The 11704-nt window shown below is 50.9% G+C and overlaps 4 protein-coding genes across 4 annotated transcripts; 2 read left to right on the forward strand and 2 right to left on the reverse strand.

Annotated features, from left to right (window-relative positions):
• Positions 1-701: 701 nt before the first annotated feature.
• A1O9_07295 (uncharacterized protein) lies at positions 702-929 on the reverse strand (the record flags this gene model as incomplete). The annotated part of the gene is made up of 1 exon (XM_013404241.1): positions 702-929. One exon carries the CDS (start codon positions 927-929, stop codon positions 702-704), a length of 228 nt encoding a protein of 75 aa, XP_013259695.1.
• A 1883-nt stretch (positions 930-2812) lies between these two features.
• A1O9_07296 (uncharacterized protein) lies at positions 2813-3805 on the forward strand (the record flags this gene model as incomplete). The annotated part of the gene is made up of 3 exons (XM_013404242.1): positions 2813-3365; positions 3431-3521; positions 3580-3805. 3 exons carry the CDS (start codon positions 2813-2815, stop codon positions 3803-3805), a joined length of 870 nt encoding a protein of 289 aa, XP_013259696.1.
• Positions 3806-4806: 1001 nt separating this feature from the next.
• On the reverse strand, positions 4807-6577 carry A1O9_07297 (MFS transporter, SP family, general alpha glucoside:H+ symporter; the record flags this gene model as incomplete). The annotated part of the gene is made up of 4 exons (XM_013404243.1): positions 4807-5387; positions 5438-5775; positions 5825-6303; positions 6359-6577. 4 exons carry the CDS (start codon positions 6575-6577, stop codon positions 4807-4809), a joined length of 1617 nt encoding a protein of 538 aa, XP_013259697.1.
• Positions 6578-9609: 3032 nt separating this feature from the next.
• On the forward strand, positions 9610-11128 carry A1O9_07298 (protein SSH4; the record flags this gene model as incomplete). The annotated part of the gene is made up of 3 exons (XM_013404244.1): positions 9610-9946; positions 10001-10306; positions 10356-11128. The coding sequence occupies 3 exons, from the start codon at positions 9610-9612 to the stop codon at positions 11126-11128; spliced, it is 1416 nt and encodes a 471-aa protein (XP_013259698.1).
• Between the last annotated feature and the right edge of the window lie 576 nt (positions 11129-11704).

The following is an 11704-nucleotide window of genomic DNA, read 5'->3' on the forward strand; positions in this document are numbered from 1 at the left end:
GGCAACAGAAGACATGGGGCTGCTGTGGCGTCGACGCCACACTTCTGCTTGCGGTCGTTCTAGGCTTTTCTGGATGCGCGCTGCTTCTAATCTGGAAGAGGAAGGAGCTGAGTGGTGGAGACACAGCTCATATATATACTGTAGATATAAACGTAAGAGGAGATCTAGGCAGGGGAGCTCGAATCATACAAGATCAAATTATTCTTATTCATGCTCAGCGGTATGTATACCTAGGCCCGATGGTTGGTGAACGTGGTAAATGATCGCAGCATATATCCACAAGTAAGAACATCTGACAAAGCAATGAGTCGTGATGTATTCCTGGCTACATAGAAAGTCGAGTAGACACATATCTGGATCCGTTTTCGCGAATGTACATGGTATTTGCCTCCCAGTAACGAGCTCAAGCGCCGTGCCACAGGACACTTCCTACTTCTTCCGAAGAATGCGCGAGCACCGATCGCCGCTTGCCAAATGGTCCATCTTCCTCAGCAGTGACGGGTCAAGCATAGTTGGACCAATCCGGTCGTCCAGTTCCTTTTGGATGCCTTCATTGCTACGAGTCGAAGCTTGAGCTGATCCCGTTCCCGTTGAGTCGAAAAGTCCATGTCTTCCTCCCCCAGATGATCTCTTTGGTCGAAGCCCCAGAGTGATAACGCCAGTTCATGGTCAAATTGTCGTCTAGAGTATCCGCCACCCATCTATTCCAGTGAATCAATCCAGTTCATGCCCTCGAACACCTCCATCATCTTGTAGCAAAGGCTTATGTCGTCGCCGGGTTCGCCACCAAAAAGTTTGATCTGCTCAGCTTCGATCTTGACAGCTTCCTTCCTTTGAGCCAGTTCGCGGGTTTGCCAGGCTGCATATCGATTATGCCATTGCTTGGAAGCAAGGGTTGTGTTGGAAGGATTGCGAAATATCGAGGGCATTGGAGTCTGTTTTCGACTAATTGATGTCGTGGAGGAAGGAAAAGGAGCGCTCGGGTGAAACGGTGGTGACAGACTATCTGCAATGTCGTAGTTCAGGACAAGTGTAGTATGGTTGCGGCCTCGCGGGCGCACCCTTCTACGATTGTGTTTATGTGCCATCTTCCTTTTTGGTATGATTTGTATTGTATTGAGATTCAGGTGTGGTGTGTGGTGTGCGCTGTTGGGAGGTCAAGTGAGTGCCAGCTGGAATGGAAGTTCCATGGAAGGAGAAGAACACGGGAATGCTCAGAGGGAGTGAGGTATAAATGTTATCCTACCAGGGATGAGTCTTGGGTAGGCAGCATAGGCAGCGTGGAGTCACATGAGACCAGGCGTGAGAACTCTGCCAGGCAGGTTGATTGCGAATGAGTAGTAGTATGACGAGAATTGGGTATGCCCGCGTTGGGAGATGGGTCAAGGCACAATGATGCTGTGTGGTGTGAGAGTCATGGACGGGGTGGCGTGGACGAGCACGCCGTGAACGGCGACCAGCAGAAATGAGTCACGACACCTTTTTGCCGTCGTGGTATGAGCCATACCACTCGACTGTATTGCGTGACTCGCCAATCTTGGGTCATAGCCAGAGTTGAAACATCGAATGAATCAGGGCGGATTCAGCAGTTGGCCTGACTGCTCCTGCTGCTGATAATCCTATTCCCCTGTGGGTTCATAGTAATCTTTGGTCTGCCATTTTTTGTATGTCGCGTGTTTTCAAGCTCAACATCTGATTTCAGGCAGAAACCGGCCGAAATCTTGGCGAAACCAACGGTGCATCATTGATTCTTGAAACGCATATCTATTGGGGCCGCTATACTTGCCTCTGTACTCTACCGTATTGGAGAGGTTGGACTCGAACAGCTTCCTCCTCGGTATTCTAATGTTCGAAGGCGCTGTCTGATGATTAGTGAAGCAAACGTGTGTATTGATCTGGCGACGGTCCTACGGGCCTGTCAGGTACCTAGAAGACCTTAAAAGTATATGTTGCTCCTGACATGATCGAAATGCCCCTACAGCACCGAAAAACAAAGCCAATCTTCGCGCTTTCGCTGCTACATTTGGCTCCAACACGAGAGCCCCTAACCTGGTGATCGATGGGCGCCCTCCTTTTCAGAATGGTGAAGCGAGTAGGATGAGCCTGGTTAGGCTTAAATTGACTGGGTTTTGGAAAATTGGTGTGAGGTTGAAGCAACGAACTCGGGTGCATCGCTTGAGTTGAATATAAATACTGAGAACCCAATTTGAACAGAGATGCTTTGGTCTTGAGACGGTATTTTCTACATGCTAAATACGCCAAACATCCCAAGCCTAATATTCACTGAGCAACCCTCCTCACTCATGCAAAGTTTGCTGGTGATGATCCAGGCATAACAAACAACAGCCTCTCACTGATGAAAACTTCCCATCTGACATTCTAGGTGTCGAAGCACCCACTCCCGAACTTCACTAGTGATTCTCTAAACAGAGGGCCTCGCCTTTCAAACGAAAGATCGGCGCTTACCGAGCCATCTTCCAACCCAGTCCGTTAGTCCCGAGGGAGCATAGACGATATAATTCTACATCCCAGCCCTGGAGTTCGCTCGGAGCTTGATGCCGCCGGTCGTTATTTATAGGGCCCTCGGCCTCTTGGGGAAATAGTGGAGAAGTGGCCCAGCTAAGAAAACAGCCGAGGTTCCCAAACATTACTATCCAGGTCCGGACTATGATCGATGAGCCAAGGGAAAACATTGTTATCCGCGGTTATAATTCATACTCAGACTTCCCACCAAGTTAGCTACCCAGCAAAGAAGGCTACTTGTCTTTGGTTTTCTAAATCTGCCCGTGAAGCGGTACCACAGCTGGACATCATGACTTCAGAAAGCGATCTTCGAGTGTCAACACTGTTCGATTTCCGCGACTATGTCGTGCTTGTCACTGGTGGAGCGAGCGGATTGGGAGAGATGGCATCACAGGGTTTCGTTCAAAATGGAGCCAGAGTCATCATCGCAAGCCGGAAAGAAGCCGAATTGAGGAATACTGCCGACAGGTTGAATAAAATCGGCCCAGGCAAAGCCGAGTACATTGTCGCCGACCTCAAGGACAAAGCCGGAGTTGAACATCTGGTCGAAGAAGTCAAGAAACGGACAGATCGAGTGACAGTCCTGGTCAACAATACTGGCGTAACGTGGGGAGCTCCGTATGATGACTTTCCAGAAAGTGGATGGGACAAAATCATGGCCTTGAATGTCAAGTCGATTTTCTACACGACTCAAGGACTACAGCCACTCCTTTCGAAAGGAACCAACGCCGATAAGCCCTCAAGGGTAATCAATATTGCGTCGATGGCTGGTATCGCAACCTCAGATGTCACGTCAGGCGACGATGGTGGGCTTGCGGCGCCAGGACATGGAACTTTTAGCTGTACGTCCACCTCAATCAAAAATGATCAAAAGGAAGCTAGAAGGCGGCTAACATGGTGATTCCAGATGGGCCTTCGAAAGCAGCTTGCATTCACTTGAGCAAGATCCAAGCATCGAAACTTGCCCCGTTGAACATCATGGTGAACTGCGTGTGCCCGTGAGTATTTCATCTGTGGAGTTGGGTTTGTCCAAGCGATGCTAACAAACTATCCCAGTGGCGTATTTCCATCACGAATGACAGCTTTCGGCATCGATAAATTCATCGATACGATCTTGGAAAGACAGCCTACTGGACGAGTAGGCAAACCGTCTGATTTTGCAGGATTGATTCTCTTCCTCAGCAGCTCGGGGTCTGCCCACATGACAGGCAACGTGCTTGAGATCGATGGAGGAAGTACACTTAGCGGATGGAGAAGCAGCAAGAAAGGAAGCAACCTATAGACTTGGTTGGCCATCTGACATGGAAAGTGTTCTATATAGTGCAAGTCTTCAATCGATGCCCCTACTAGTACTGGGAGAATGCATCCTTATTTATGATACATCAAGTGTGTGATAGACAACTAAAATAGTTTGGGTTATTGCGATCTATGCGTCTGACGGGATGAATTAGACATGCACCAAAGGCCAGCTTACTGATGATCACAGCTCTCTACCAAGCACAAGACTCTTCCTTCTGCACCACCGTGGTAGTCTCCCTTGAAGACCTCTGTCCTCTATTTACTTCGTCTTCCCCACGTGATTGAGCCGTCGCCTCTTTACCCACCTTGGCTCACCTGGTCCCGGAGCCCTCCTTAGGGAGGGGAGGGAGAAGGAAGGGCGGTTCCCTAATCCGAACGACTTCCCAATTCTTCTGCACTGCTTAGTTGGGCTCCTCCTTTGGTAGTGCATTTGTTCGAATCCTCAGCTGGTAAATCATCAGACGGCTGGAAAGAGTGATGCGATGTGTAGCCAATGTAGCTTTGCCGTAAGGCGATAGGCGATAAGCGACAAGGCAATCACTGTCTGGAAGTCTGGAAGCTCCCTGGGGGCCTAAGGCTGAAGTATGAGCAAGATATGACAGCGACTATGGGCTTGAAGCCGGAATCAGTGTCGTGTTTGCGCTCTCTGTGCGACAAGGAAACGTCCCTGCATGCCAAGGGTGATAACGACAACACATCTCATCCGGGACACTCTATGAATATACATAAACCAGACCCAGCTATCTTCGCTATGTCAGGCTTACGTGGTATTGGCCTTTTCAATCAGGTATACCAAAAGCAAGCCTGGTATTGTAGCACCCCTTACCGATGGGGGGTAGAGGATGCAGTACATTCAGATGTGATTCTCACACTTCAACTCATCTTGAAATAATCACCTGTGAGTATCTAGGAAGAAACCCGTCTCTGCCGCCCGTCCCTGCACAAGCAGTGCCACTCAGACATTTCCGAACAGCAATTTCCCATCTACTCATCGTCGTTGATATCGACGACCGTCTGCTTCCACTTGCGAGCTGGGACATGACGCTGGAACAAAATGTCGATCTCACGGAAGGACCGGTGCTTCATCTCTGGAATCCAGATCCAAGCCATGGCGGTGCAGATGAAGGCAGTGCCAGCCCAAACGTAACCGCTCTTGCCGCCCAGGTCCCACTTATCAGTATTGAGCATGTAGCTGGAAAGGAAGATACAAGGAATATTGACCAGGTAGTAGGCACCACGTCCGACACCGGTTGTCAGTGGCCTGAGACGAACGGAAGATGTTTCGCCAATGATGACCCATGAGGCAGGGGCGGGTCCCAAGCAGAATAGGACGGAGACAATCAAACCGAGTGATGCTTGCGCATTACTAGCCGCCTTACTGGCGCCAACTGAAGCCGCAATACCGAGCACGATTAAGAATCCACAGTTGATAAATTGACCATAGACATAAATTGTGCGTCGGCCGAGGTATGTGGTGAGGATCCAAGACAGCATGACCATTATCCACTGGAGCGCAGAAGTAATGAGACCAAGTGCAAATGCGGTGTTGTCTGCCATGCCGGCCTCTAAGCTGGTGTTAGTCTACTATGAGGTTGTAGGAGATGGTTAAACTCACGTTTGAAGAAAAAAACCGCTTGATTGGCGATCAGATTGCCCGTCAGATTTTGAGAGGCGTACACACCGCACACAATCAATGTACGGTAAAGATCGGTGCCTTTCCACAGTTCAACAAGACTAGGCTTCTTCTCGGTCTTCTCAAGCTCGATCGTGCGACGCATCATTGCAACTGCGTCGGCGGGATTATCATTTGCACTCGAGCGTCCAAGGCGTCTAACCGCCTTCTCTGCCGCAGCCAGATGACCCTTTCGTACGAGCCACCAGGGTGATTCAGGCGCAATGAAGAGTAGGATGGCGAGAGGAGTAGGAAACATCCACTGGAGTGCAATGGGAACCCTGGTATGACTGTCAGTATAGGGCTCCTCGAGGCATCGGAGCGACGAACCTATATGCTGAAGGGTCATCCCTAGACTGGTAGTGGTACGTGATACCGCCGACAATAATCGACCCTATAGCCCAGAACATCTGCAACATCTGCGTCGCCGGAGCTCTCAGTCTCAGCGGCACAATTTCGGCACAATAGGCGGGTGCATTGGCGATAAAAATGCCCCACGGGATGCCTTCCAGGATCTGGGCCGCTAGAAACATCCCCTGGCTGTTGCCGAAATAGAAGATGAAGATGAAGGCGTTCAAGAACATGAGACCGCCAATGGTTGCCCATCGATACCCAATCCAACTGGTAATGGGACCTGCCATGAAGACACCGATGAAGGCACCGACTGGTCCGCTACACTGGAATGCCGACTGCCATGAAGCTTCGATAATGAAGCCTCCCTCCTTGTCGCTGTATACACCAAAATCGTCGGCGAATCGTTTTGTGGCTATGAACTGTCCCATCAAGAAAACACAGTATGACTCCATGATCTATCGCAGCGTTAGAGACAAGATCTGCCTATCATGGGGCAAGAGCTTAGCTTACAATGGTGCACGACATGACGAATGCCCACCAACTGGCAGCGGGATAGGCCTTGACAGCCTGGAGCACAGTCATGTCATGTTCGATCTTCTCGGCATCGATGGCGCCGGTTCTGTCATAGGTGACCTTCTCGCCGACATTGTAGACAGGCCCGCCCTTGGAGGAGGACTGCGCCTCGACCTCCGGCACCGAGTTCGGCGTTTCTGTGATGACGTTATTCATGTTGACGACTTCTGAGAGAAACGTGAGGGACGATGAGAACGAAAGAGAGGTAGGCAGGACGGGGTTTCTAGATCTTTATGCCTGCGACAACACGCTCGTGATGGTAAAATCCCGATCTTAGCTCAATCGAATGAAGCTTGCTCCGGACGTTGGCCTCCACAATCCAACATCTCCACTAGATAGGGTCATTTTCCGGTGCACCACGGTACGTAGTAGCAGCATCGCATTCACAACGTCGCATTCGGCTCGCCATCACTTCGATCAAGCTCTCTTATTAGCTATAGTGGACACCGGTGCATCTTGCCCCGAGTCGCCCTAGGGCCTGCGTGTAACGATGCAATTTTAGTGATGGGGGCACCCCGGGGTGGGCTCTTGTCAAGCGGAGTAATCTGATAGCGGTCGGGGGGAGATGCACCGGTCCCATAGGCCATACTTCTCCGCAGTGTCAGTTGCGGGGCGTTAGCCTGTCGGCTTATTGCCTCACTCAGTTAGTTCGCCAGTGTGGGCAGCGTGAAGTGATCCGGACCCCCTTGGGCGACCCCGCATTAGCCCGCGATGGAGGTGCACGGCCCTGCCTTCGAAGGACGCGGCTACACTGTCTGTCATATGCCGGGCTGAAAGGAGGAAAGACCAGCGGCAACGCCTTGCGTCTTCTCCGCTTCCTCTTCCTCTGGGCTTCTGGAGACCCCAGCCTCGTTCGTGTCCTATCCTGTCCTATCTTATTGTATCCGCCTCTCAGGTCCAAGCCCGATATAGCTATCCTTTGTATGCTTGATGGCATCGCCAGCAGCGCTGCCTCTTGACCCTGACTCTACCTTGGCCATAATCCTGCCTTTCTAACTGACGTTGCAGGAGGACCTAAGGACAGCTATATGTGCTGTAGTGCAAGTGGTGTGATGTCTTGTCATGATGATGTCTTGTACAGGAATGAGGTCGCCCGCGCCCTCATATAGCTCCGCGCCTGCTCCCGCGCCCGCGCCCGCGACAAGCCGCTAATATATGTCGATGACTTCTGCCAGTGTTCTAGAACAAGGCGGCAGGCTCTAATACTCCCAAATTTTGGTCCTCAATCAATGAGACCAAGCGAAACTACCGAGTACAGGATGCTAACTGCTGAACCACGTGGCGACTTGACACCGCTGACCAGAGCAACGTGGGCGGGCCATGGCCATGCTAAGAGCAGAAGTACAGTACCTGGTGTCGATTTCACCACGCGGGGTATTTCCCGATTAGTTGCGAAGGTTCCATGCACCGTCTTTACAGAGAGCCTAGTTTCAAGACCTCAAGATCCTTAAATTGGTGCCCTGTACGGATACTCCGTAGACGGCTGTGTACTGTAAGGTGAATATATTCTTCGAGAAGACATACCCACGTCTAGGGTGTGAGCATCTAATAAGAGCAGGGCGGCGAAAATCGGTTGAGCAAGGCTGATGTAATAATCAGCAACCAAGGAGGTTGCCAGCCACCATGAACGGCAGTACTCCGTATACCCCGAGTATAAGGAAAGGTAGATACACTTAAAGATCCATACTATTCTATTTCGCGTCTTCTTTATGCGCTCGCATCTACATCAACCCCTAAACCGAGCACTTGTCACTAAGGCGTAGCCAGCCTGAGGAGCTCAAGCCGGATGGAGCCGAGGTTGAGCCCGGTCACAAAATAGGTGTGGCTCGTGTTGTCGGCCCTCGAGGCCCCGGAAGACACGGCAAGGCGACCTATGTCTGATAGATAGAATAAGCAGCGCAGAGCTCTCCGAAGCGATCAATCTCATGTACGAGTACTCGTAATGTTAATAGCAGGCTCTAGAGTAGATAGTAAGGTTTAGGCGGCAGCGTAAGGGTAGGGAATCTGCCAGGTTCCCTGACACCGCTCTGAAATAGGTGTCTAGCCGAAGGGCAAGAAGATGTAGCTGAGTTCTAGGGGACCAGATTGGGTAACGGCGTGTCGCTCGGGGAGTGCTCAGGGAGCACTCAGTGGTGTGCAGTTGATGGCTCAATTAGAGCCCCGCTTAAAGCAGCGCTCACCCACCCTCTAGGATTACACCGGACATGGTAAATAGATTTTCCGGTCTCACGACAATCCGCCAGTGGGGTTTGACCTGACATGACCTGACCGGTTTAATTATTTCGAACGACCTACCTCGTGAAATGCTCCTGCGTAAAAAACAAGTATACTTCGGTACCTCGTGTCTGTAGAGCACGACAGACAAAGCGTTGTTACAGGATGTAAAGTACTGACTGAATACGAGGCTTGGCACTAATCGTCAGTGGCTGGAGTCGCTCAGGGTGACGACGGCCTGGGAAAGGGTAAGCAGTCCTGTCGCCTCGTTGCCACAGAGGAATGACGCGTGGTAGCCCCAGTAGTCAATCTGGTCCCCGTCCAACCCCCCAGGTGGTCCTCCTTTAACTAAATTGGTGCCTGTTGGGAAAGCTTCTAGGGCATCCACGAGCCATGGTAAGCTGTGGCAGTGGGGACATGTCGCCCCGTAGGTTGTGGCTTGACACCTCTCAAACTGGTTTCAGCTCCCCCAATCTGGTCTTCTCTCACACCTTCTCGCCTACGGACCACCAGCTAAATCCCCTAATCCTTTAACCTTCAAACACTCGGTCCGTCAGTGCCATCCCTCAGCTTCCTACCCATCGTTACCACCCACTGCAAAATCCATCCTCCATCCTGCACAAATCACCATGGTGGTATCTTGTCCTTTGTCCTTTCCAAGGAGGCATTCGACCTGATTGAACATCCGTATTGACATCCTTTCCGATTGCTAGACATTCCAACTGCGGCCATCTTCAATTGCAATCCTCCATCGTCACTTGGCCCAACCCCGCCTGCGCCATTTCTCAATACTAACTGCGACTGCATCACTACTTTGCCACCATCCGAACCCATCCATCCTTCTGCCTTAGTTCAGCTATATCCTGTGAGCGATGCAGCCCGGTGCTGACCAGATCCAACATGAGCGAAATGCGATGACCTTCCACACTTCCATCCGATCCTTTTACCCACCGCATCACTCCTTTACGACCTCGATGCCTTCACTCCCCGGCAGTCACGGCTGGCATCCAGGTCGATTTCGACCGGAGACAGACGCAGCACAAACATCAATCGTCATAAACATCAATGATGGCGGATCGACAAGTCGTGGGTTCCTTATCGGTATATTATCTGCTTTTGGTTCAGCTGGTGTTGCCGTTCTCGTCCTTGCTATTTTCTTTTTCTTCAAGTACACGAGTCGAGGTCGCATTCTGCTGGATCGGATAGGTCGGCCTGGCGAGTTTGATGATGAACAAGCGTTCGCGCACGAGGAAGCGGAGGCTTTGGAGTCGATGGATGAATTACAACGGGCTGAATATCTCCGGGCAAAAGGTATGATCTTACGAAGACTCAGTTTCCTGATAGCATCAAATTAATATGCCCCAGCTTTCACTCAGGCAAACCCCCCTGAATCTGTACAGACCGATATCTCCCTGTCGCAGTTCCTTGCCATACAAGAAAAAGGTGTCTCAGCTTGGGAATTCGAACCTGAGTTGGAGATCGCCAACTGCTTTGTTGAGGCCAGGACTGAAATTGAGTTTTTTGATTCCGAGTGTAGCGTTCAAAGCAATCTGCCAGTTCCAAAACAAAACGAGGTGTACTATTGGGAGGCGAAGATATATGATAAACCAGAGTCCAGTCTGATCAGCATTGGGATGACGACCAAACCATACCCTCTATTCCGTCTTCCTGGTATGTTCTACCGTCATCGGTTGCATTATCAGGTCACTAATGTTGAAAGGCTATCATAAAACGTCAGTCGCATACGTTTCATCCGGACACCGCAGATATAACCAGCCATTCGCCGCGACTCTTTACGGACCGACATACGTGCAGGGCGACGTAATTGGGGTGGGCTACCGTCCGAGAACTGGAAGTATTTTCTTCACGCGCAATGGAAAGAAGCTGGATGAGATTGCACACAATTTGAAGAGCCAAAACTTCTTCCCAACCGTTGGCGCCAATGGGCCATGCACAGTGCATGTCAACTTTGGTCAGATGGGATTCGTCTTCATCGAAGCCAACGTGAAGAAATGGGGATTGGCTCCTATGACGGGAAGCTTAGCTCCACCACCGCCTTATGGCAGTGAGCAAGGCAGTATACTTCTCGAGACTGGGAGGGAAGGCACCAGACAGTCCGCCTACGAGCCAGGCCACTCAAGGTCACGCAGCGGCCTTGCTAGGATCACTGGATTTCCAGGCGGCAGCCCAGGACCTATTCGATCCCCCACCGACATATCGTTAGCACAACTTGCCCACGTATCCACGCAAGATCTGCCCAGTCAGGGGACGTTGGAAGCAGGAGATATACAACATCAGCCAGTGGAGAACACCCCACAGGGTCAGCAAATCATACCGCCCCCGGAATATAGCAGTCCTGTCGGTAGTCGACGGAGTAGTGGTGGAGGCGATGAAGAGGAACGTCGAGGACTGCTGGAGGATCGAGCACGACAGCCCCCAATTCCGACGTACGATGCTGCAGTTGGCGAGGCGGCTGGCCCTAGCCATACATGAGATACCCCTTACTTAGTTTGAAACGAAATGAACAGTACAGTCCTTTATGACTAGCGATTTAGCCTCAATTGGGCATGCCTTTGGTCCATGAGTATTGGAAACAGATGAAATAGATACGGTCACACGTCAATGTCACCATTCCTTGATGCTGGTATTTTATCCCAGGACGAGTTCACCGATCCTTGCATGGAACTTCTAGGCGATGGTTTCGATCACCTGATCTCCATCCTCGTGCAACGATAGCCCTGCCATCTCATGCGTACCAGCCTATCGCTACCAGGATGAGGGGATGATTTGATCCTTGTCATCAACGGTAATCGGGAGACCCCCGTACAGGGAGCAATGAATGTGTGTTCAATGAATGCGTGTTTCCTCCGGCTTCAGACACGATTCGTGCACATCAAGAATGGAACCTATAAAGTAACTGCTTATTGCTTCTGTGACCTTCTCGGTTTATGATGCTAGATTGAAACCTTGAAACCTCCTACTCACCTTCGGTATACAGTATTCATGAAGTGACTAAGGTATCAAGAATAATGAAGTGGATTCGTCCCCCGTAAGTGGCTCAAGCATAGT

Source organism: Exophiala aquamarina (assembly GCF_000709125.1).
Source record: "Exophiala aquamarina CBS 119918 chromosome Unknown aczIA-supercont1.5, whole genome shotgun sequence".
Classification (NCBI taxonomy): domain Eukaryota; kingdom Fungi; phylum Ascomycota; class Eurotiomycetes; order Chaetothyriales; family Herpotrichiellaceae; genus Exophiala; species Exophiala aquamarina.